This window comes from Ixodes scapularis, unplaced genomic scaffold (genome assembly GCF_016920785.2).
Source record: "Ixodes scapularis isolate PalLabHiFi unplaced genomic scaffold, ASM1692078v2 PGA_scaffold6__148_contigs__length_123643588, whole genome shotgun sequence".
Taxonomy (NCBI): Eukaryota; Metazoa; Arthropoda; class Arachnida; order Ixodida; family Ixodidae; genus Ixodes; species Ixodes scapularis.
In genome coordinates, this window is record NW_024609881.1 from 81,689,681 (window position 1) to 81,713,755 (window position 24,075).

Below are 24,075 nucleotides of genomic sequence, written 5' to 3' on the forward strand. Positions count from 1 at the left end.
GTCGTTTCATCGGTACGACACTGGTCTTAACCTCCATTTTTGCCCCGATCGAGTGACCGTGTGAATGATCGCAGGCGAAACAAACCCGTGGAGACAACATTTGAAAGTCGTTTGCGAAGCCGCCCCCCCTTTCTCTTGGAACCGAGCGTGTCGTTTGTTCTTTTCCCTGTTTTCTTTCTTACGGTGCACGGAACGCAACCAAAATATGAAACGCCTAAAAACGAGTCACTGCAAGACGTAAAGGCGAACCGCCGCTTCTCCCGGGCCGGGCCTTTGTGGCGGACACGGGCATGCTGCGTTGGGGTTGAGAGGTGGTGACTGTTGGCCGCTCTTCTGCACCTTGCACCGCTTCCTAGTTGCCCCGAGGTGCCTTTTCTCCTTCCCTCCCTTCCTGCCCAAGTGGTAGTGAAGGGACCACTGGATCCTCTCGAAGCTGTGTCCAATGGGGTTGAGGGCACCAATAATTGATTGGCGCCACACCGGCAAAGCCGGTGGCAACAGGCCGCATTGAATGGGCTAGTGTCGTTAGTCGGCTGTGGCTCGGATGGTTTCAAAATTGCTAGTCATTTCTTGGCGTTAGCCGGGCTGGTTAACGAGGTGATCAGAGATAATTTCTTCCTCGCATCCAGTGTCCGTAGGTTAGCTGCGCCTGGCTGGTTTTAAAATGGCCGACATGCTGGCCATTTGTTGGGCCACTGAATAAGGCTACCCGGTTAACTGGGGGTCGAACGCTGACATTGCAGCGGAGTTAGCTGAGCCGGCGAAAGAGATTGATGGCATCAGCCAGGGATCACATATGAGTCATTTTGTTGCACTAGCTGGACCGACGGACAAGATTTCCCGCATCAGCCTGGGCCCAGATAATGGCCACTTTTGGCACTAACCGGGCCGGTGAATGGGATTGATCCAGTGGCCCATATGGACGGTGGGAGGGGGAGAGAGGCCCGGCGTGGGGGAAGAGAAAGCGGAACGCCGATGCGTTGGTGTGCATGGTGCATACCTCTTGACCTGTGGAAACCTCTGCTGTCTGGAGCGCTGCCCCCTCTTTGCCTTTTTGTTCTTTCTTGCATGCAGGGCTTCGGTTTTGTCACGTTCGCAACTAGTGCGGATGCGGACCGAGCACGAGAGCAATTGAACGGCACAGTTGTCGAAGGCAGAAAGATCGAGGTGTGCATGGACGTCTTTTTTTACCATCTTTTGCCAGTTGACCCCTCCCCGAATTTTTCCTTCTCCCGACCGTCCCCCGTTCCCCCATGGTGTCTGTTTGTCTGTGTGCGTCCCCCCTTTCTCTCCCCCTTTTCGTCTTCGTAATCTTTGTCGTCGTCCCCTCCCAATCCGCCCTTTCCCCTACCGTTCCCTACCATGCTGATCACCCTCCGTTCTTTTGGAATGCTGCTCTTGCATCTCTTTTGGAAGGGCAGGGGAAATTGATTGTGTGTGCTCTCTTGTGCCCAGCGTTGCCCACTCCGGAATGCGTCTGTGGTGAACACCATACCACCCCTAAAGTGCAGGCGCTAAACACTGTTGCCAGATCTGCAGATCGCAATCCCTCGCAGTTACCTCCTCGAAAGTTTCTTGACTCTAAAAGGCTGGGTGGCTTGTCAGCTGTACCAGTCAAACGAGGTGTAGCAGGGGCCACATTTGTGGAATTTGTTCCAACTTGAACCTTTAAAAGGTCATCCTCATTATATGGCTAAATCTCTCGGGCAGATATCATGCCCCTAAAACTTTCTCAGTTCATTGCCATTTTTTTTTTCTCAACTTCTGCGTGTCTTGAATCCAAACCTAAAAGTAGCGCAGGTCAAGGCTGCTCAGCAGGCCAGAAAACTGATCGGACGCCATCTTTATTACATCAATCGGTATCGAACATACCTAGCGTCTGACTCCTTTTTTTTATTTTTTGCCTTAAAAGCACCACTAGCTGTGTTTTGGGGCGATGTCTGCATTGCGCCGCTCAATCAACACGCATTGCCATGCATCATCTCCCGGAGTTGGCAACGCTGAGGCGTCGTCGCCACGTGCCGGCTGTTGGGCGTGTGGCCTTTGCGTATGGCCTTGCGTGCAGTGACCCGTGCCTTTGGTCTCTTCAGAGTAAGCCGCCGAGCTCCAGTGCTTTAAAGGCCGGCGTTAGCTAGCGCTGGGGCAGTGTGGTTAAGTGGGGTCACAGGTAAGACGGCTGCCACCGCACACCCCCATGGTTGCTCGCTCGATAGGCCTGTCGGTGGGGTCTGCTCGGTGGAAAAACGACGCACGTGGGAGACTGTGTGACCCGTCGCTTGCCCGTGCTGCCTCTGTTCCATGGCAAACTTTTTTAAGAGCTACTTGGATGCCGCAGTACCAAAATGTGCATAGTCATTTACTCTGTCATTGGTTCCTCCTGCTGTAAAGTCCAAAGGCGGTTGATTTGGAGAGATATTTGCGGAGGGTTGACAATGAAATGCAGAGAGCGAGTCATTTGCTTCTTGCACAGGAGTGGCGGTGACGTCTGAATGATGCCAAGCCCTGATTGGCTTTGATTGAAAGGATAGTAGGTAGACCTCAATGCTAGACGCCCTGAGGTTTGCCCACTATTTTTCTTCTATCAGCCAATAAGAGCTCAGTATTCTGACATCATTGCAACCCCTGTGCTAGAAGCAGACAAACTTGCACTCTGAATAGGCCTAACATCCTCTTTTTACACCCATCCTGCCAAAGAGGTAAAGGGGCTTAGAGCAATAGACTAGTATCCCATCACCAGGCAAAAGTGACCCCCACTTGGATGCTGCCATGTTGTACAATTTTGACCACTAGACATGGGACTATACCAAATCCTGAGGCTTTTATGCAAAACTTGAGTTGAGATTTGTATTGCGATCGTTGTAGAAAAACATGAGAAATTATTTTTTCAATACTGTTAGCCCCAAAGATCAGTGTCTAGCTTTGATAAAAACCCAAAATACAGCTCTGTGGCTGACGGCATCTAGCGGAGCCATTGCGAAGCTGCCCGAGTTTTTGTCGTATCAATAAGCGATTATTTGTGTGCGGTACCTCGTTAAAATCGAGACGTAAAACTCTAAGGTCACATGTCTAGTGGTCAAAAATGGGCAACATGGCAGCAACCAATTGTGGGTCACTTTCAGTTGCCAGTTAATTGCTCTAAGGTCCTCTACCTCGTTGCATCCTGCCTTCATTCCCTAAAGGTATTTTTAATATCCGATTGGACGCCGGGGTACCGCAAGGTTCATTGTCGGTTACTATGCCATTGGTTCGTACTGTTGTACAGCCAAAAGGTTGTAGAATTTAAGCGTCGTTTGCTGAGGGTTGCATAAATTTGAGTTAGGGCAAGTTAACATAGTCTTTTCATGGCCTCTTGTGAAGCCCATACGTCTCCTATTGTAATGACTGCTAACTGCTTTAGAGCCTTCTGCCAAAACCAGGCATTAAGAAATGTGCAGTTGACTGACCATAACTGCATCTTAGTCTAAGGGAAGATATTTTTTCCTCAGGGGGTGTGAACATGTCGTACAGGTGCTCAGTCAGACATAGGATCTTGCTTTACATCCTTATCCAGTCATTTTGGGCTAGGGTTGTTCACACTACACTAAAATATTTTAGTGTATTAAAATTATGTGCATGTCACGCTAACCAGCAGCCAGCAGTGGGCCATTCCACGATCCACGGTTGAGTTCATTTTGACGACTTGGCAACCTTTGTGGCGAGTTTGCCAGCGATGCTCTTAGGGAGTGGCATCACTGCTTTTGAAGAAGACGCGGTAATTTGAGAACAGAGGCAGCACGGTCGTGGCATTCGGAGCTTTCGCAGAACTGCGTAGTACAGCCTGCTAACAGTCTAAAGAATAACTGTCGCGGAGCAACACGCCGCATGCGCTGGGAAAGGAAAGAACTCTGCATGTTGGTGTCAGTTATGGACCCGCACGGGCGACGCAGAGGCAAGCGTTCTGTTAGTCTCCTGTCCGGTGGTGGCAGTGCTCCGGAGCCGAGCAACATCGCACTTGAAAAGGGTGCCCCCAGTACGCACTCATTGCACGGTGCCGCTTGTTGTCGGTTTCCATTCTTGGTCACTGACGGTACGACTCGGGGACCGATTGTTCGTTTGCCTCGGCGTCGTTCTTGACCATACTGCGCTGCAAGTGTCGGCCATCTGCACTAGTGGGAGCACTTAGTCGTCGTCCTCAGTTTGGTGAGGATATGCATTTTTAAGGAGCAGAGCATCACAAGGAATATTGAGCTCTCCTCAAGGACGGTGAAGGTGCTGTCCTTCTAGTGCAACTGCCGACGCTTGCTCATTACCGAGGTTTTGCTACTGACCGATTTCACCGGACTGTGAGAGTTGTCGTCGTCGATTTAATCTCCCAACCTGGTGTACTGCCATTGTCGTAATCACGATTATACAGTTCAGTGCTCGTTACTTTAATGTGTGCTCCGACCTTTTCAACGCCAAAAGTCAACCCTCTTTTTTTTTATAGCTATAAATAAAATAATTGAAGGCCTTCGCTGGTGGCATGTCATTGGAAGATCCGGTGAAATTGGTCCGTGGTTATTTTTATTTGGGCTTACGATACAAGAGCCACAGCCTTTTTTTTCCCCCAACAGTAGGTCTTTGGAAGGCTAGAACCGGGCTTCGTCGGTGTTTTGAACCCACGTGGTGGACATCAGTTCTGTGCAACGCAAGAGAGTCAGTGCACCAGTGATGTGCAGCTATTTTAACGCCCGAAGTTTGGTTATTATCCCCTGATTCAGGCCTCTCGAACAAGGGAAGCGGTGCATTTGCACTGGTACATTTGCGTCGCACTGACTGCCGTGATATAATTAAGCTGTGATCGTGTAAGATGGCTGAATTGGACCAGAACAGAGTGAAGAATATTTGGGAGCCGTTGATAAATAACAGCGATGGAGATGCTTCACCGATTGCATCATTGCTCTCGAAGTAATCTCTTAAAAGTAGGAAAAGTAATGATGCAGATGAGCTGGTTATAGGTTCACTGTGTAGACTTGAGGGAACTATCTATAAAGACAAGCAAACGGCAACCTCGGTGGTGGAAGATAATGGCAAAATGGTTTCCAAATGTGTTCGAATGTGAGCACATTTGCCTTACAAGTCCCTTACATAAGTCTATGTAAGGGACTTGAACCATCCCTTTTTGTTGACAAAATTGCTGCTTTTTCCTTTTGCAAGCTTGAATCGGCCTAATGGGTGCAACTAAGCAGATGATAACTCTGATCACTGTTGGCACTTTTGTAGGTTCTCAAACTGCACTGTCTCGCTGGGCGTGCGTCTTAACATCTTCCTAAGCGAGCGAGCTTTAGTGTCCGTTTGAACTGTTTCCACCCTGTTCTAAACTCGTCTTTATGGATTTTCTGCACTCAGCAGCTAGTTTGATAATACTAGATGGAGTTTTTGAGGTCTGGCAACATGCCCGGACAGCTTGCAGTAGACTCTGTCTGTATCTTAATTTTTTAGTGGAGACAAATTTCATGCTTGTTCGGAAAGATGGACAAGTCTGGTGGCCTTGAGTTGGCTTTGTAGATTAGTTGCATGATTCGCCATTCTCCCACGGTTACTTCCTCAGACCTGCTGTTGTGCTCGCAATTATTAAAAAAAAGAGGAATTATATTGCTAACACGTGGAGTGCATACTCTAAAGGACAAGCATACTGTAGATTATTTTGGTTAAGCAACATCTGTTTTTAGTGCTGAATGCAGCATCTACCACTTTCAAACTGTAACATTATGCATGCTGTAGACAATTTGAAGGGGAAATCCAATGGAATCTTCTTTTTCTCACTCTAAATTATTTATGCATAATTTTGAGAGCTCCACTGTCCCGATGACATTTTTGTCGAGAGTGCACGAGACCTTGGATTTAAGCGAGACTTTTATTCGCACATCTAGCTTTTTGCTTAGCATAATACTCCGTTGGATTTTGTCTTTATTCCATTGGATTTTATCCTTATTCCAACCTGAATGTCTTGTTCGCATCATTCCCGTGTCCTAACTCTGGAACCTTTTCCACCACGCTTAGGTAAACAATGCGACAGCGCGGGTACAGACCAAAAAGACACCGACGATACCCAACGGTAAGTTTTGTTGAGAGAATGCATTGCGACATGACTGTCTTTTTTCCGCATTTGGTTTCTGTTAGAGAAAGAAAAGTTCGGGTCTGCATTGGCTCGGTGAAGTCAGTGCTAATAAACACACTTGTGTCACAGTTTGGTAAACATCATTTGTTCACCAGCGATGAATGTCATATCTGGTGAACTCTATTAGTTTTGCTTCGGAGGAAAACTACAAGAAACCTTCATTATCGCACTTTTTTAAATGAATTGGCAAAGCGTGATGCCGCCGTGTGTTGCTAGTGTGTTTTGTAGCACTCGAGTCACCTTTGGACTGCATGCAAACGATGCCTACCCAGTCCGCTTCGTGGACTGTTCGCACCGCTAACAGGATTGCGTCACCTTTGGTTCTTCCTACCACGTTTTTGTATGGACCAGTTCTTGTTACTAGTGAAGCCTTGAATTTGTTGCCTCGCTCTGCGGTGGATGACTGGACATTGAAACTTGTCGTTGCTGATAACTTGTTGTTCTCTCACCGTGTGCGCCTGCTCTTGTTTCTGCCCGAGGCTCTCGTGGGTACAAGGTGGACCATTTCACTGGCTGTTGTGCTCATTGGAAGTCGTTGTCTAATGTTGTATTCAGAGATCGGTTGTTGTAGGCGACTTGTCTGCTCCTTTTGGATGTTTGCGTCGGGGCTATGGTTTTTGCGAGGGGGGCAAAGGTGGTGCGCTACCATTCCCCTTGTCTCCTTTCACTTTTCTCGTCTCCTCTCCCTTCACGTGCCTGTCCTTCTGCTGCATCCCTGTGATGTCCCGCCATGACGCCTCCTAACCTCAACTCTGTGCTCTTGTGCCGCAGACGGAGCTTGTCGGAGTCTTTCTGCTATGCGGCATGTTGGTAGTCGAAGTGAACTTGTGCAGTAGACTCAGCTTTGAGGCTTGGCTGAGGCTTGGCTCATCTTTAGCCATCTGTATATAACTGCGACTGCTTCAAATATAACTTCTCCTGTACCTCTGAGCTGTGGTTTTCCTCTCATAATTTTTTTTCTCCTACGAGTACTGTTCTGTTTCGTAAAGTGGTAGTGAGGATATAGGTACTGCACCGATGCTAGTTAACAATCTTATAGCTTATGCCTCAAGCAAAATATGTGATGTCATGGTGGCTGTGTCAAATGTCTGACAAAAGTTGCGCATACATCTCTTCGGCAATTTGGGATATCTGTTGCAGCGGTGCCAAAAAATGCAATTAAAAAGTATTTCTTCTTTTTTCTCACTTTTTATTGGTAAAGAAATTTACAATATTCAACTCCGCATAGAGAGTATTGCAAGAACCAAAAGTACTTAGTAATGGCTAATAGTTGAGTGGTCACTTTATAAATAAGACACAATTTCCCAAGGAATCCTGAAGTATGTCTGGTCACTACGGTATTCAGTCTGCTTTGTGTCGGGCACGTTTTTCGCAACGTCATGCGTGTTTGGCTGGGTCTCGCCAGGTCCAGCTTGCACCAAGGGACAGCCCCTACGTCTCTTTTCTTTGTGCTTCCTTCCTATCCCTTGCCCTCATTCTCTGCAAGAAAAACTGTGTTGCAATGTTCTTGTCAGACTGCTGCTGCCACTGCACTACCTTAGTTTCTTCGGCCTCTTGCAATGCCATGGTTTTCGGGTAGTTGCTAGTGTGCACCCGACTACTTCTTTGGACACTGAATTAGGTGTGTTTTGTCTGCCTGCTGCTGGCTGACAACGATGTTACCCCTTGCAAAGAGCTGCGGAAAATCGGACTGCAGTCTCGAGCACAATTCAGCTTGAGCGTGACTGCTCGAGGTTGTACTTTCAGGCTTTTTTTTTTTGTGTGTGTTTTAGTGGTTACACATTTTGGGGTTCTGGCGTCTTGCACGTGGTGTAGGACCGCTCAACTTTCTCATTTAAAATTCACCGATGTTAATGATGCCCGAGCATGAGACTAGCGCTACTTTGCTTAGAGACTTGGCTTCCTCAGAGCCAGGCTCGTGTTTTGGCCCATTTTGAAAGTCTGGCTTTAGGGCCCCTCTTTAGCGCTTGCCCAGGGGTGGAACGGCTGCGCCATTTTGCATCAGACGCATTTGTCTGCGCCATCCTGCGCCATGTTGCGGAAACTATGCCACGGCCAATACCTTGCGCCATTATGCACCAAGTCGCAAAACGTGCGCCAAAAATTTGTATTTTCTCTTGGTTTCGGTTTTTATTGACTTGATTGGCAACAATGAGCGCATTTAGCTTGGTCGGCCTTGCAATCCTTTATTCTGTTTATTCTCCCTGTGTATCCCTAGTCGGAAACGCGTGAAAAAACCCTGGGGTCGGATTCCAAGCGCTACACCACCTGCGACTGGATTGCTCTTCAACCATAAGTGGTTAAGCAAGTCGGCCGACGTGAGGTCGAGTCGTTAAGCGTCAGATTCCCTGAGGATCTGCGGCCCGGGATCTGGACGTCAGCCAGTTGAAAACAAATAAGCAAAAGATTCCTTCTAGTACTTAATCAATAGAAGTTGGAACCGCATTCCCGCAAGATAGATTGTGATTTGATAGAACTGAAATGCGGTCCGATCCAAAACCGTGCCGGCCAGCAGCTCTCACGCGAGCGGTAGATCTGCTCAGCATACTTTAAAGGGGCACTGACACCCCGAAGGTCATGTTTTTTTTGTCTAAAACAATGCAAATTGTAGTCATAGACAAAAAAAAAAAAAAAAAAATCCACGCGCGCGTTTTTTTTATTTTTGCTTTTTTCCTCTCCCGCTTTTCATCTCCTCGATTCTTTTGATTGGTGACGTCAAAAATCAGGAAATTTAGAAGCTTTGTAGGCGACATTTCTATAACATTTAATAACGGCAATTGTAAAACATGTTTTTTAACGCAATTGCGATATACTTGAAATATTTGAAATACCAAAAGTCTGACTCCGGTGTGATGTCGCTTCTTGGATTTGTATCCTCCCTCGGAAAACTTGGCGGCGTTCGAGCAGAGGATGATTGGTGAGTCAGGGAATTGGACGAAGAAACCGTTTTTCTCCCGGTCTGCCGGTGCCCTTTTCTTCCGTTCCTCACCTCCTCGCTTCGGGTCGCGGAGTCGACTCGTAAGAGACCGCAATTTTTAAGTCACTGCGCTGCCGCAGATCGGCAGGAAACTTCATATTCAGCATTAGGAATTTGTTTTTTTTTACTGCACAAGTACTGAATTCCCAAGTCTTGAATTTTGAGCGTAATGTCCCGGCATCGTTTTCAGTCGTTTCGGATAATTAAAAAAAAAAAGATTTTGATGTGTCAGTGCCCCTTTAACCTTGCTCCTAGCTTATCGCTTTGAATACAACAACTTCGTTAATCGTAGTCTGCTGCTTCAATATTGAGTTGCACAATAGCACGTGTGGGTTGTACGTCAATCAGTGCTGGTTTGCATTTTGAGCAGCTGAAAGCCACTCAAAAAATATCAAGGACACTATCTTCAGAAACATATGGTACTTACTTTTTGGTTCTCATTAAGGCTCACAAAGTTTCAAATTTTCGCATCTGTTACACTTATCCCATCTACCTAGGTCCCTAACCACTCATGTTCATCTGTGCTACTTAAGCGCAATTGAAATTGCTCCCGTGCTTGTCTAAGACACAAGCTGAAGTGCAATGAAAACTGATTTGAGCTGCTCTTAGCCCGCTCCAGAATGTAGTTTTAGCTGCTCTCAACCTGCTCCAAAACATCTGTTTCAACTGCTCCTGTGGCTGCTCCCAAGTACATTTCATGAGTTCCACCCTTGCTTGTCTTAAAGGCCTGAAGGGGCTAAGCCCCCTTGCCACATGCCAGGAACCATTTCGACACTTCATAATTATTGTTTTTCCTGATCTTTAACAAGTGACTGCTGCCTTCTAAGAAGAGGCTGGGAATATTTTTTTTCTCTGGTGCAGCTTTTGGGGTTGAGCTACCACTTAATTTCAGCGTTGGCATTTTATTGAGCATCTACGTATTTTCATCGACATGCCTCCAACTTTCACGTTACCAGGAGCTGCGCTTGGCAGTGACATCATCCAATATGAAGACTACCTATGTGCCCATTGTATGGTAGGGTTAACAGGAGTACTTTCAGCTGATGCACGATCCATTGTCCCAATGCCAGTTTTAAGAATATCTGCAAGAGTAAATGAAGACATGTTTCCTAGTGTAGCTCGTGGTGTGATAAAAAAAAGCGTTTTCAAATGTAGCTCGTGGGACAATGCAGAAAGCTCCACCTCTTATGAACAGGTTCCACCAGTCCAGCAGATAAATTTTCTCACGTGAAAACCTTTCAGCTTCTGTATTGATACCTCATTGCTCAGATGTTTGTTTCTATGGTCACATGGTGGGCGGAGGCCTTAGAGTGCCTCGTCCAATCATATGGGATGATGCATTCAAGCAGGCATAACTGAGGTTGTGCCTGCTAAGAAGACTTTAGCTGAAGCCTTCCTATAAGTTTTTAGCGGGGTTGCGAGCTTTTTTTTCTTGAAATTGCATGCCCCAAGACACGCAAGACACGCAATCGAGGCACTTTAGTCGGGAGAAAGCCATCTTTCTGACTAAATGCAGGAGACTAAGGGCGAAAAGAAACGGGGGTGTGTGAAGAAGAGTTATTAGTCCTTGAGCCACATGAAGGGACGAATAGAGAATGTTGAAAGCCATCTTTGCCGTTTTCATGTTTGTACAATGCATGAAGCCGCAAAATCGTCAAAAACGCAAAGTGCCACATGGGAGTGTGTAAATGCCAACCAGTTCGAGTCAAGCCAGGCCAGGCCAATTCAAAACACAAGCCAAGCCCGCTGGCAGTGTTTACGGAGTCATGAAACACGAGGAGTTTGGGACCCGAATCCAGCAGTCTTCGTTCTGCCTGTGCCTTTTTTAGCTTCTGCTCAAGAGTGTTCTGGCATTTGTGCACTGGTGCTTCTGCTTTGTGCACTTAAACCAGCCGACTTGACACGGTGACTTGACACAGTGTGCCATGTTTCTGGAGGAATAGCTTGCGGGCAAAGAGCTTATCCCAAAGAGACAAGCTTGACAGTGAGAAGGCCGAGCAGTGGCGATGAGTGCAGTAAAAACTTGCGCGACATTTTCCTGATTTTGGTCCCCTTTTCACTTGTGCTATGCCCTCGAGTGCAATAACTTTACGTTCGCGTTATAATAGTAATTTTTTTTTTTTTTTTTGAGGGGGGGGGGGGGGGGTTAAAAACTTGCTTTTTGCATTATATTTGTGCAAACACGGTATGTTCATCGCTTTGGTGTACAAAAGCATTTGTACTCTTGAGTTGGCACAAGAACACAGAAGGGGCTTTTTCTCGTGGATCCAAAAAATTGCAGTGGCTTAGCTCGGCTATGCCACGATATACGTAGCATAATTACAGCTGGTTATTCTTAGCTTTCCTGGTTGTCTAGGATTAGCTTGATTATCATGCTTACTGCTGCTTCAATGACACACACACTGTATACACATTATGTGACTACTTCGGGATACGATGAGTTAAGCTTCTCCGCTCTTCTTATTGCGGAGGAGGCGCCGTGTAACCGAGCTTTCGGTTGCACGTCGAAAGATCCCCAGGTGGTCCAAAATGAATTCTCAGTCCTCCGCTGGGGCGTGCCAGATGCCCGTCGTTGGTTTGGCCAGCAGTGCGCCGTGTTGTTATGTATCGAGCAACCAAGCTGCTGCCCAGAACAACCGGACAGCGTGAGCCATGATCTCGAGCGGGCGCATGCGCGCGGCGCGTGCATCGGGGACTGAGCTAGGTGCCATACCAGTCCTGCCCATTCCGTCACTGCTCCTCGCACATGCGCAGCATGGCTCTCCAGAAGCCACGCAAAACTGCTCAACCTCGGCCAGTGTAGCTTAGGCTACAAAAGAGTCTCCTCAGTATATAAATAGGGGCAGTTATTTTCAGTTTGTGCTTGCTTAGTAGAACGTTGTGCAAAGGAGGTAAGGTTGAGAATGACTATGGGTGCAAGGGCTGTCGGTCTAACTTCAGTATTGTCATTGACTTCTTACGTGCGGCATCACTTACTGCGAAGCTGCTATGTGCTAGGATATGGAAAAAAATGTGTCCATGAATGTTAACAAAAAAACTCGTTTAAATGGTGCTCCTTCATTCCGATTGGTCATGGCAAGTATAAATAAAGAGGGGGCAACCCGCGTGTGTCAGCCTTCCTCGGCATTATTAGATAGTGAGGTCCTGATCCCTTGTTATCATCTACAGTCACCAACTTATTGCAGCTAAGAGTGCGCTGTTACGAGGCTGAGGGCAGAATGCGCCGATCTAATCTTCTTTTCTTTTGCTTCCGCGATGCTGATAGACTTGGGCTCAATCGGAAAAAACTGTCCTCGAGGTGCGATTCGCAAAATTGGGTTTAGAACTTGCCCCTAAGTGACCATAAGGCAGTGATCACTTTAGTCAATAATAATCAAATAAAGACAATTAAGCAACAAAGTCGTGTTTTCACTGCAATTGTGTATGTAATTTGTATAGTTGTCGTAAAGATAACAGCTTCGCTCGCCGTCCATCTTCACGTGAAGTGAGTGGGCTCTACAATTTTTATGAATTTGTTACGGAAGCTTATTGGGAGCTGAATAAGAGCCCTGTTTTTGCAGACTGTGTCTGGAATGTTTCGTGTGTGCACACGCTGGAATGATGGTAGTAGGTTGGCAGTGCATTGGCAGCAGTGATTTCTTCTGTTTGTGCTTGTTCCTTGCCGCTCCGACCCTTTCCATGTCTTCTTGCATACCTCACCCACTTTCCTCGGAGGCACGGTCAAATGTCATCGGCAAGTGAGTTGCAGTTAAGGCTATTTCACTATGTATTCACTAAATAAGGGTGAATACATGCAACTGTCTGGTAGTAGTGGATATCAAAATAGGACTACATTTATGTTCTTCCGTCTTCCAACCTCAGAAATGGCGATTGTCCGCCTCGCCGAAAAGATGGCAATGTTTGGCCATCTTGGCTTCGTGTGAAACCCCACATTTCAATGAGCGTTTCCCGCAGTCCTAGGTAACATTTTTATGTTACCTAGGACTCTTTTGTAGCCTTGACTGTGCCTCTCGGAGATCGCTATGCTGCTTGCTGCGACCCTCCCTCGGTCGAGAGACTGTCTGCAAACTCTAGCCGAAGTTCCCGTTTCCCATTCTCCTCTCTTCTTTGCCCCCTCCCCTCCCCTCCAGACTGGGCTGCAGAACAGGCTTCATGTTTTTGGTTGGTTTCTGTGGTGCTAGAGCCTTGGGTACTCTGTGGTTGCTAGTTATGTCTGTCGTAGTTCTGACTCTCGTTCTTCACTTTTGTGTGTCATTGCTTTTTGAGGTGAAAGAGGGAGAGAGATGTGCGGGTTCTGCTCCGGTCTTGCCCGTCCCCAAAGAGGACACAGCGGGCCAATCCTAGGAAGGGAACAAAAAGGTTTTGTCCTCAAGGGTCGCTTCCGGTTTTAGGCTTAACTTGATTGGTCGTTGTGGTGTGCGCTGGGACAGAAAAGCTCACTGCTCTCGAAAGCGAAAAGACATTTGGTACCTTAGTACTTCGACACCAGTGTAGCTCTTGGCATTGGCTGCATGTCTTACAGTGTGCATCTGTGGATGTTCCATTTCTCATCGGGAGCATTTTATTTTTGTTAGAACCAAAAGTTCTTTTTGCTTTTGAGAAAAGTGTTCATTTAGACATTATTGTTCATAGTTGTCAATAGCTGCCATATAAAAGCTGCACTTTACTCACAAGCGTTGCTGACCAGCTTGAGAATGTGTCTTTCTTGAATTGCAGGTTTGGGGGCCAAAGTTTTTTTTTTTTTTTTTTTTGTGTAGTGTCACTGTGGTATACGCTTGTGGTTGCCTTTCTCTCCCTCTCTCTCTCCCTTTCTTCTCTACATTTTTTTTTTGTTGTGGTTTGGTTGTTGCCGTGGTCCCAACCGATGACTCACTGTCGAGCGCCCCGTCCCCACCGGTCTCCGCAATGCCGTCCGGATGGCACAGAAATGCTGGATGCAGTGGGTAGCCTCCGCCACTCCCTTAAGCCACTGTTTTGCCGTGATCTTGCTGCTCCCAAAGACATTTCTTGTAGCATGCCCTGATTCTTGGAGACTGGGTCGTTGCTTTGGTGGTGAGAGATGGAGCACCGAAGGACTCCTGCTTGGGACGCTTGTTGCATGGCGTGTGGTAGCGGCAGCCGAAGGGTTGAGGCCGTGGCAGTTTGCAGGGATGGTGCACCGGGGAGCTATTTCATCTCTTCTTTTGGGAAGTCAACTCTGTGTACGAGCTTGAGTTGCCTCGATTCCACGTAAAAACACGATCAAAGATAAATTGTCCAGGGCTAAGTCGTCGTTAAAATGTCAAGAAGAGGATTGGTGAGATGGTTAGCCAGCGTTGGATGTGCGTGCATCAATTGTGAGCATTACCTCTGCAAGGCCACATTTGAGTCTGTTTGTCCAGAAAGGTTACAAGGTCACTAGTGGTTGGCTTGTGCGCCCTCCACTGATTCTTTTCTTGTCAACAGCTTTCACAACAGTCCCAGGTCTCGCCTGTGCATTTTTGACCACATTTCTCGGTATAAAAGCAGGCACCGATGCGAGCAATTTATTTTCTCGGAATTGCAATGTGCAGGTTAAATTTGCACACTTGAAAGATGCCCGAAATCTGCGGGACACCTTTTAGTGTCTCGGAGTTCCGGGCATCGTTTCTGGTATAGTTTGGCGGGAACCAATGCAGTTCTGGAAAATTTGGCTAGCCTGCCTTCATTGTGACCTTGGTATGGAGAAACTAATTGGAAGCAGTGCCGATCCTTGGCTCTTGTGTGTCGGAACATTCTCAATGCCCTCTTGAGTGCGTTTGTCTGATGCTTCATTGGTATGTCTAGTGGCGACATCTTGATTCGCTTGTATCTACTCCATTCTGAACCTTAGTGGCATGGGCATAGGACTTGCCTTCCGACACATTCTGCGTTTCTGCGTGGAGATCCATTGTCCTTTCTGGGGAAGATGTCTCCACCCCTCCCGGCAATTGCTTGCAAGAAACCAGAAATTTCGGGGGCTCAAGTTGGCAACGTGGCTTAAGGTTGGAGAACATTGTGGGCACGTGACATGAAAATGCATGGTGCGTGGTACCACGACTTGCGTAATCGTTCGGCATGCAACCGCATGGCAGAGTTCTATTATGTGTCCTGCTTCTATTGTGCCATACTCCTATCGTACCATGGTTCCATCTCTCACCATGGTCTTATCTCACACCATGGTCCTATCTCGCATGGTGCTATCTCATGACAGTCCTGTCTCACGACGTAGTCCTACCTTACGACATAGTCCTCACTCACGACATGGTGCTATATTGCAGCGTAGCCCTATCTCGCAACATAGTTCTCTTGTGCAACATAAGTCGTATGCCTGTGCCGTGCGGAAGCTCATTTGCGGGGGCCGGTGGCGGGTGCCGCGCCGACGGTGCGTGCACGGGACGTGGCAAATGCACGGGCATCTTTTTTTTTTTTTTTTCTCTCTCTTTGGGGTCGATTGTTGTGCTCCCGGGAAACTGCATCGTGCTGCCGTCCCGCTCCCTCTGCCAGTGGCTGCTCTGAGAGGCGTTGCGATTCAGAGGGGAAGAGCGCGAGGTGCCGCTGCTGCCCCCTTCGCCGCCGCCTTTGCCAGACATCCCTCACCACTAACTGCGGCCGCCGCGGCCGCCTCAGCCCTGCATGGTTACACTCCGTAAGTCACTCTGCTGCTCGCTGGGCGCAAGCACACGAATCCGGGGAGGGCCTTTCCTCTGTCTTCTTCTTCTGCGCCTTCACCAACCTGTCTGTCTCCGTTGTCGTTTTTTTTTTCTTTTTTACCAAGAATTATTGCTTTTTTGAGCTCTCTCTTTGGAGGGAGGGCTGCACGTGGGAGCTTGTGCTGGTGTCGCCTGTTGGGTGCAAGGCCTCTCCTCGCCCCCTCATTATTTTCTTTGACCGATCGCGATGAACTGTCCTAGGTCGGGCGTAGCGATAACATACAGGCCGCATTTATTGTCTCTGGTCGTTAGAGAAAACTTTTGTGGCTTCCATTTTTTTTAAGTTGTTTCTTGTCTTATTTTTTTAAATATAAGTTTGCATATTAATCACTAAAATCACTGCTGCAATGTGAAGCATGTGTGAGGCACCATCAATTTTCCTTGTGTTTAATTTTTCTCTGGAACACTGCATTTTGACCTGTTTTCTCTCTCTTGTACCGAAAAGGGGGCTTGCAAAAGGGCCCAAGCCTAGAGTAATTTCTGACATCTCGTTTGCTGAAGTTCAACAATAGAACTGCACGCTACTAGTCACAGCTACAACTAGAGGACCTTTCTTTCTAATTTTTTTGTGCTCATTTTAATGGAAAAGTTTCTAAACCAAATATTCATACAGTGATAAGTAGTCGCAGTAAAGTGGTCTTCAGTGATATTTTGATTTGATAGCTGCAAAGGTCACTTCCAGTACTTAGTAGTGTCGCAGTATATTTGAAAATCAGATTACTCGACATGCCAAAAATGGCTTGCGGCGGTCACTTTGTAGCATCTCGAAACGACGGCATTGTATGCTTTTTACTGGTCGTCTTTAGTACATGCAGGGACCCCACTTTGAAGTATGCAGATTTCTAGCTGCCGAATTTCTTTTTAAAGCCTTGCCTTTGTAAGCTACGGTGCTGCAAAACCCGCCTGACGACTTCTTTTAATTCTGTAGGAGTTTGTTTCGGGACCTCGCCGGGCACGCCATTTGGTCGAAGTACAAGGGCTTGGGTCTTGGCGAACGGTTCTTGTCTAGTTTGGCTACCTGATTGTGGCTTGCATGGGGTGCCCGAACGGGATACGCTCACTGCTCTTTACCTGCCTGGTACGGGCAATTGTCTGTATGTGCCTTGTCTGTAATTACTGCACAGTATTGAGGCTTGCCCCGTAGTTGCACTTCCATGGGGGGTGGGGGGGGTGCAGTCTAGAGTGCAGGTTGGGATTTGACTTTGCTGACTCGTCAGTGCCCACCGAAAGTTTTCCCTGTTGATATTCATGTCCTTCGGCTGGAAGCCTCAAGGACGTGCAGTTCAGGGAGAACTGTAGACTTGAGTTTGTCCGAACTGTTATCAAAGGCAGAAGGTTTGCGCCCGTGGTGTAGCATCTACTAGGTTCCTAACCTGTCGCCAACTTGAATCACGGACATTTCCACAGCGATTGGGTTAATGTCACCTTTCCAGTGTTTTATGGGGGAGAGGGGGGGGGAGGTTAGCTTGGTTAATAGACAAAGGTGATCTTGCGATTCAGCGTGGAAAGTATCATCCGCAGGTGGACAGCTGCGCCGTGTGCTTCGGAATTGCGTGCGCCTTTCGCTCTCGACAACGTTCACCCGCTCGGTGGGAGTGCAGAATGGCACTTGGGGTAGCGCCGCCATAAAGTTGCAAACGATTCTTCGCTCTGTGTACCGAATTGCGGAACTAGTTGTTCCTGCGCGACCGCCATGCCTTCTTTCTAGCCTACCATACCAGCATAAGCCGATTTGAGTCTGTTTTAAGTTTTCTGTTTTAAGTTTTTTTCGTTCTATTTTCTGAGATTACACTAACTCTGCTTGAAGCTGTAAGCAATAGAAAGGTCCTGTATCCAAGTTTGAGTAGATGTAGTTCACAATCCAGACTTGTTAAAGATAGAACAGTCCTTCGAAAGAACCGGCTGGGAAAGGCTGGTTGCGGCTGTGCCATACGCCCGACCTCTCGCGGGGCAAGATGCAGGTGAAATCAGTAGCAAAGCAAAGAGCATCCGAACGAGTAATCTGAGAAGCGCAGGATTTGAGGCTCGATAAAAGGCACAGAGAAGACGATAACCTCAGGCGATAACCCGAGGATTGCGGAAGAACATTCCTGCGCTCGTTAGTGTCAGTCTTGAGAATGGGTACGCTCTTTTTGCCGCCAAGCTGACGGTGTGTTGGGACCTACGCGCTTGCCAGGCCAAACAATCTCCCTTCGTCACCTGACCCCGCTCGCCCTGCACGGCTATGGGTGATCATGCAACGAAAGGCAGACGTACGACCAATGCAACGTGCGTGTGGCTTCCACCGCGCTGTCAGCTTGGGTGTGAACAAAGCATGAAACGTGGTTCTGCACTGACCTCCACGGGATGAAGTTTTTACAAGGAGGTTGGTTCTACTTCGTTGCCCTGGTTCTGTGGCCATGGTCTTACCAATTGCTGTTTCTTGCCGTTTCTTTTCAATGCCCGCACCAGGGTGTACCAGGATCCCTTCCTAGCCTACGCAGGGGCTGAGAGGTACCAGTTACCGGTGAGTGGTGTACCATCTCTGTTGGTGAGAAGGTTTTCTGGGCGACATTGGAGCGGGGACGAGCAGGGATCCTGCATTCGTGTCGGTACCTCGGACCACCTGCAACGGCTCTTTTATATATTTTTATTTGTATATAAGAACTTTACCGAGGGTGGTTCTTTGCCCAGAACATTTCCTGCTAGGTCAGAATCTTTATAGGAACTTTCCTTCAGTGTGAATTCTAGCCGAACATTATGGTGCTTGTAGGAGACTTTTGGAAGAGTATTTTTTAAATAAGAATGCCAGAATATTAAATAATTTCAACTAACCTTCCTTTGTAAAATTCAAGACAAAAAAAGCTCCTCTTAAAAGTAAGTTTTTTTCAAAAGCTCCCATTAGGGCCAAGTGGCAGTCAATGTTTTCCTGGCAGATATGGCTCTTTTATGGCCAACTTTCTCGGCCACATCTGTTAGTAAGACATTGCCAATGACTTCTTACCAAACGGCAGCTAATTTAGGCGATAATCATAAAATTATTATTTTTTGTATTAGAAAAGAGGCCTGAAAAAACAAGTAATGAAAAAGAAAGACCTATAATGTATAACTGGCAGATAAAATGAAATTCAATGGTACAGACAAAAAGTGAAAGATGTATAAGTGCAGGGTAAAGATAATATCTAAAACTAACCTCGTCAATAGTAATCTTAACGACGTAGGATGAAGTTTGTTAAGTAAATAGTTTCTTAGCGACGCGTCTCCAAGAGACAGCCTCTACTGATCTAAATGCCAGCTGTCAGCCTAACGCCGCTCAGGACCTGTCGTTCCAAAATCTTCAGACAAGCTCTTCTACCTCGATGCTTCGGAGGGACTTACTGTCCGAGATGTTATACACACTCTTAACCTTTGGAGAGATTAATATTAGGGTTACAAGTTTTGGGGTTAGTTTTCCCCCCAAAGATTCTATGTCTCTTTTTTGGAGGGAGGTACGCGAGAAATCGGCATCTATCGGGGGTTGCGGTGAAGCGAACAAGGTACAGCGGTGGGATTTCTCAACCTCCAGGGAACTTGTGCCCGACTCGAGTGTTCTGAAAATGTTGCAGTACCGATAGGGGATGAAAACGGGACAACGAATGGGCTTCCGGGTAAATAAGCGGCGCCTACCGAAGGCACAAAAACCCGTCTACATTATGCACGTGGCGTGACTGAGGGGCTTTCCTGGTGTCGGAGAGGTTGACAGCGGCTGTCTCTTTGTCTCCTCTCTCAACAGGCCACATATGCAGCGAGTGCGGCTTACACTGCAGCCGCAGCGCGAAGTTATGCGGCGGCCGCGGCAGCAGCCCAACCGGCGGTGGCCTCATACACCGCTGTGGCCGGGTGAGCTCCCCTTCCTCTCGACCCTCTGCCAGGAGAAATGCTGCTCACCTGGCGTTCTCAATGGGGCATCGTTCGCAATTCCAGCAGTTGGATGCGTTAGCCCCGTCTTTAGAGGAAACGAAACCAGCCGTCAGAGGGGCAGAAGAAACGCGGTTTTCGCGTGAAGCTTGTCCAAGTATGAAGTGCTGGAGAAAGTCGGCCCCATTTGCACCAAGTCCTCGTTTTTAACTTTTTGTTCTTGTTTTGCCTATTGAAAAGCACGGCGAAAGAGCCCAAGTATGCAACTAACCTCGTCACACCGCCATCTTCTTCTGCAGTCCTCCTGTTACGGTCACTTAATGTTAATAATAATGAACACCTTTTTCACCCGGAGAATCGCGTTAATAACATGGGTAAAATTTTTGCGTATACATGTTTCATGCAAATGTCATAGAAGGTGCCAATTTGACACAGCAAGGTACTGTGGCACGTCCCCACAGCTGGTCGGGGGTGCACCACAGTAACCATGCTTTATAACCTTTTACCAAAGGAAAAGTTCCCTACGAAGCTCACTCAGCATGGAGAGCAACACGGCCACTCTTAGGCCTAACCACTTCCACGATTTCACCGTCCGAAAGCGGACCAGATGATGGCGTGTTTGTTAACATCAATGCATCCGATAGGCGAAGAATGTCCGGGGCTGGACAATTCTGCGACCTAAGCTTGGTCAAGTGTGTGCGCCGCTCAAATTCAGGATTGATCGCTTCCGCAACTACGCACTTGCAGCCATTACGAGAGCGGCTTGGCTTCGCTTGACTTAGGCTAAACTGACCGCTTGGTGGCAAAAAAAAAAAAAAAATATTGGCTTGGTGGGCTTGGTGGCTAGCTAAGTTGAACGCAATTCGAGACTTTTGGAGCCGAAAATTAAAAATGTGTTCATTACGCGAAGGAAAAAAAAAAAAAAAAAGTCCAGATATTGGTATTTGTTGGGGGGGGGGGGGGGGGGGTGCATTTATTATACGAGTAAATACGTTAAACGTGTCTGCAAACGCAGCATTTAAAGCCGGCTATGGCCACAATGTCTTCCAAATGCCGTCTGCTACCAACTCGTCGACACTAGCTTAGGCTTCATGCTAGACTCCAACGGACGGCGACTCGCACAATCAGTCCTCGCTTCACTTGGGGTAACCTCCAAAATGACGCACATGGGTCGTTTGGGAGAGTGGGAGGGTTTACCATAACGCGCCTAGATCTGCAAGGTTGAGAAAAGTGGCTGGTCCAGGTCCGAAACTGCCAAGGAATTTGACATTCCGGCATCGGTTGTTCGACGCTGTCCGCCATTTTGTAGGACAAGAAAGGCGTACTGGACAGGTTTGAGAAGTTTCTCATGCAAGAGAAAGCGTGCCCGCGACCCAAAGACGAAAGATCGCCAACGGCTCTGCGCACATTGGATTTTCTCTCGCGAGTGTGTGAGAACATGCTGGAGAACCCACCAAGATAACATTGATTCGCTTGCGCTTGTCGATGCAGACATTCGCATTGTTGCTCCTGCCACGGATGCTGCGATCATAGATCTTGCGTGCAACCAGGGTAAACACAAAGCGACGTCGGAGAGGCACTTTGGTCGACGCAAACGACTGCGTAGACCCGAAACGTCCTACGGCTGCTTCGAAACAAAGGAGTGCAGCGTCGGTAACAGTGCTCTTGCGATGCCTGGAGCAGTTGAGGAGAACTGATGCGCGGATGAATTTATTGGCCAATTCCGCTTAATTATTTATTTTTTACTCTGTAAAGCTGCTGCTTGTTCATAACCAATGTTCATAACCAATTCGGTCAGTGTTACTCAGCGTTCCCATCCACTTTCATACCTGCTGGCACTGTATGTTTGGAATTTTTTAGCTATTGCCTTTTTTTAATTATTGCTTACTGTCGAGACTGGCTATGACGAAGCCAACGGGAATCGGATATCGCTTCGCTATATCAGCTTCTTCGTTATATATGAACTCATGCAAATAACATTACAAAAGAAAAAAAGATAACACGGGTTGTCACGGGCACATGCATGTTTATTAAGCCTGCAAAAAGCAGTTGAGGCTTCCCTGCACGCGTCCTTTGCCAGATCGGAGCCGCTTCTCGCCGGCAGTGGACGTCATTCTTTACGTTAATGCGCATTCCGTCGAGGATGGCACGCTCTTGATTCAAGGAGATTGCTTTCGTTTTCCCCGTCGAGGTGCTGGCGGTGCTGGGACTCTGTCGTTGAGTGACGATGATTCGCCGAATCGGTGCTTGAGCGAAGTAGGTGTTTGCGCAAGAGCGACCTCACTGACCAGGCGCCGACACGGACCTCGAAGCAAACAAAGAAGCGCACATGGCACCCAGTTCACGCTCAAGCTCGTCTGCTGTCGGTATAGAGAGCCTAGATTTACGAGATGGGGCAACTGTTTGATCGGGGTCACGTGGTTTGTGGGCCGCGTTTGCAAAACAAGCTGCAGCAAGCAAGGAATCAAAACGCAAAAGCAATCACCTTCTGCAAACGAGCCCTCTTCTCCACCCAGTTTCCTCGCCACACTGTTCATGCGACAACCAAATGTAGGCATACTTACTGCTCCCCTCTTAAGTTTGGGCTTTCCCCATCATCTCTGCCGGTACGTTGTCTCTAGCGCTCCGAACGCCCCTATCGGCATGCCACGACGGCTTCTCTGCGCGATGCGGTAAGGCTGCTTCTCAGATAAGGAGCGGGGAGCAGACGACGTTGCAGAGACTGTAGCCGGCAGCCTTTCCAGCATCTTCTGCGGCTTGTTCTGGGTGCCTTCTTGGCCGCGGCAGCAAAGTGCAGCAGTCCGAGAATAAAAAAACTTTCTGAATTTTATTATTTTTTTAAATTATCACAAAATTTCTCTTCGCTATATATCTGCGGGAGCTGCTAAATTTCCTTTGCTTATAACGGACACAAATGCATTGAAAAAGTCTAAACGGGAATGGGAAACCGTGATCGCTTCGCTGTAGCCGCTATTTCGTTATAAACGACTTCGTTATAACCGGTCTCGAGTGTATATCTAATTTTTTTTCCATCCCGTTGACTTTGTTATGATGAGGGATTACTGTAGCAACCCAAAAGGGCCTTCGGTTTTGGGGCCTTGGGGCAGGTGTCCTCAAACTCTTTAATCTTGAAAAACTCCCGTCTTCCTCGATTGACAGCCAAGCGACCCCAGCCAGACAATTGATGCAATGAGGCAATGCAGAAACCTGCAGAACTTGTAAATGGTGATGTATTCGACAGGAACTGTTTGGTTCTCAGTTCTGCATCAGCTGGTGGCGTAGATTCGCTAAAATCGTAGAACTGCAAGAACACTTTACCGTTCTGTAGGGACAGTCTACGGAGTTTTGGAGGTAAGGGGGAACCCCAGGGTTTGTAGGGATGCAGTTGAGACCATGCATGGGGAAAAGTCTTGGATTTCCGCAACAGTAGTCTCACATGCCTGAAGCTTGGTTCCCATGCTTCCCTTGCAGGTCTCCCTCGCTCTACTACAGCTATGGGCGGGAGTATGCAGACCCCTACCTTGGCCACAGCATAGGCCCTGTTGCCGGCTACGGGGTGAGCGGTTTGCCCTCATGCGTGAGTCAAGGGCTTTGGGCTTCCCGCCACGCGTTGGGGTGGGGTGTGCGCTGTACGCAGCCACACGTCTGGGTTCGTCGGTTGCGACCGCGTCGCGCCGTCTCCCAACGCACTCTGTTCTCTCGTTTTGTGTGCGCCTTCATTTCTGGGAAGTCTTGTCTTTCCAGTAATTGCACCTCCGCCGAGAGTCTTGCCGAAAACTAGGGGTGTGCGAATGCCGCTTTGAGTGGTATAGGGCATTGTCATTCCGCTACTTTGGTCATCCCTAACCTGAGAGTGCAGTGGAAGCTCATTGGTCCAGCCTTACGGCCATCTTTCACTACATTGTCGCACTTCGGCCCATGCCCCCCTGCGCAGAGCTGTGGTGTCAGGTGATAAGAGGGAGACAGTTGATTCATCTGGCCAATGCATAGCCTTCTCTGCACTGTCAGCTTAGGGGTGAATGGAGCGCAGCTTCAACACCATAGAGTCAACGTGCAGTGGCTTTCTGTTGTGCTGTGGGAGCTATGAGTAATGCAGTGCTATTCGGTTTGAATCGCTATTTGCACACCTGTAATGACATCAAACACATTTTATGCCTGGTCCCTCGCTACATTGTTTCACTTGATTCTCATGGAGCCAATGTGTGTCTAATTATTATGACAAGCATTTTAATTGTCCTATTAGATGTTCTGATGGTTATTAGTCTTATGTGTTATTAGATATTGTATTGGGCACTAAGGAAGACAAGAAAAGAAGGAGAGAGTTGCTAAAATGATAGGACTGAAACATGACAGCCTCAGGTGACTGCAACAAT

At 47.7% G+C, this 24,075-nt stretch overlaps 1 protein-coding gene across 11 annotated transcripts in view; it reads left to right on the forward strand.

The window, feature by feature from the left end:
- LOC8040096 (RNA binding protein fox-1 homolog 3) overlaps positions 1 to 24,075 on the forward strand; it is a 317,548-nt gene that overhangs the window by 290,181 nt on the left and 3,292 nt on the right. For 6 of the 11 annotated variants that reach the window (XM_042294604.1, XM_042294595.1, XM_042294601.1 and 3 more), the window contains 6 exons: positions 1,075 to 1,167; positions 6,022 to 6,076; positions 15,621 to 15,762; positions 18,278 to 18,332; positions 19,578 to 19,684; positions 23,174 to 23,258. In XM_042294604.1, the coding sequence (XP_042150538.1) occupies positions 1,075 to 1,167; positions 6,022 to 6,076; positions 15,621 to 15,762; positions 18,278 to 18,332; positions 19,578 to 19,684; positions 23,174 to 23,258 (537 nt within the window). Of the gene's footprint in view, positions 1 to 1,074; positions 1,168 to 6,021; positions 6,077 to 15,620; positions 15,763 to 18,277; positions 18,333 to 19,577; positions 19,685 to 23,173; positions 23,280 to 24,075 lie in introns of all 11 variants that reach the window. The other 5 variants (XM_042294594.1, XM_042294600.1, XM_042294598.1 and 2 more) reach the window with 1 other exon arrangement.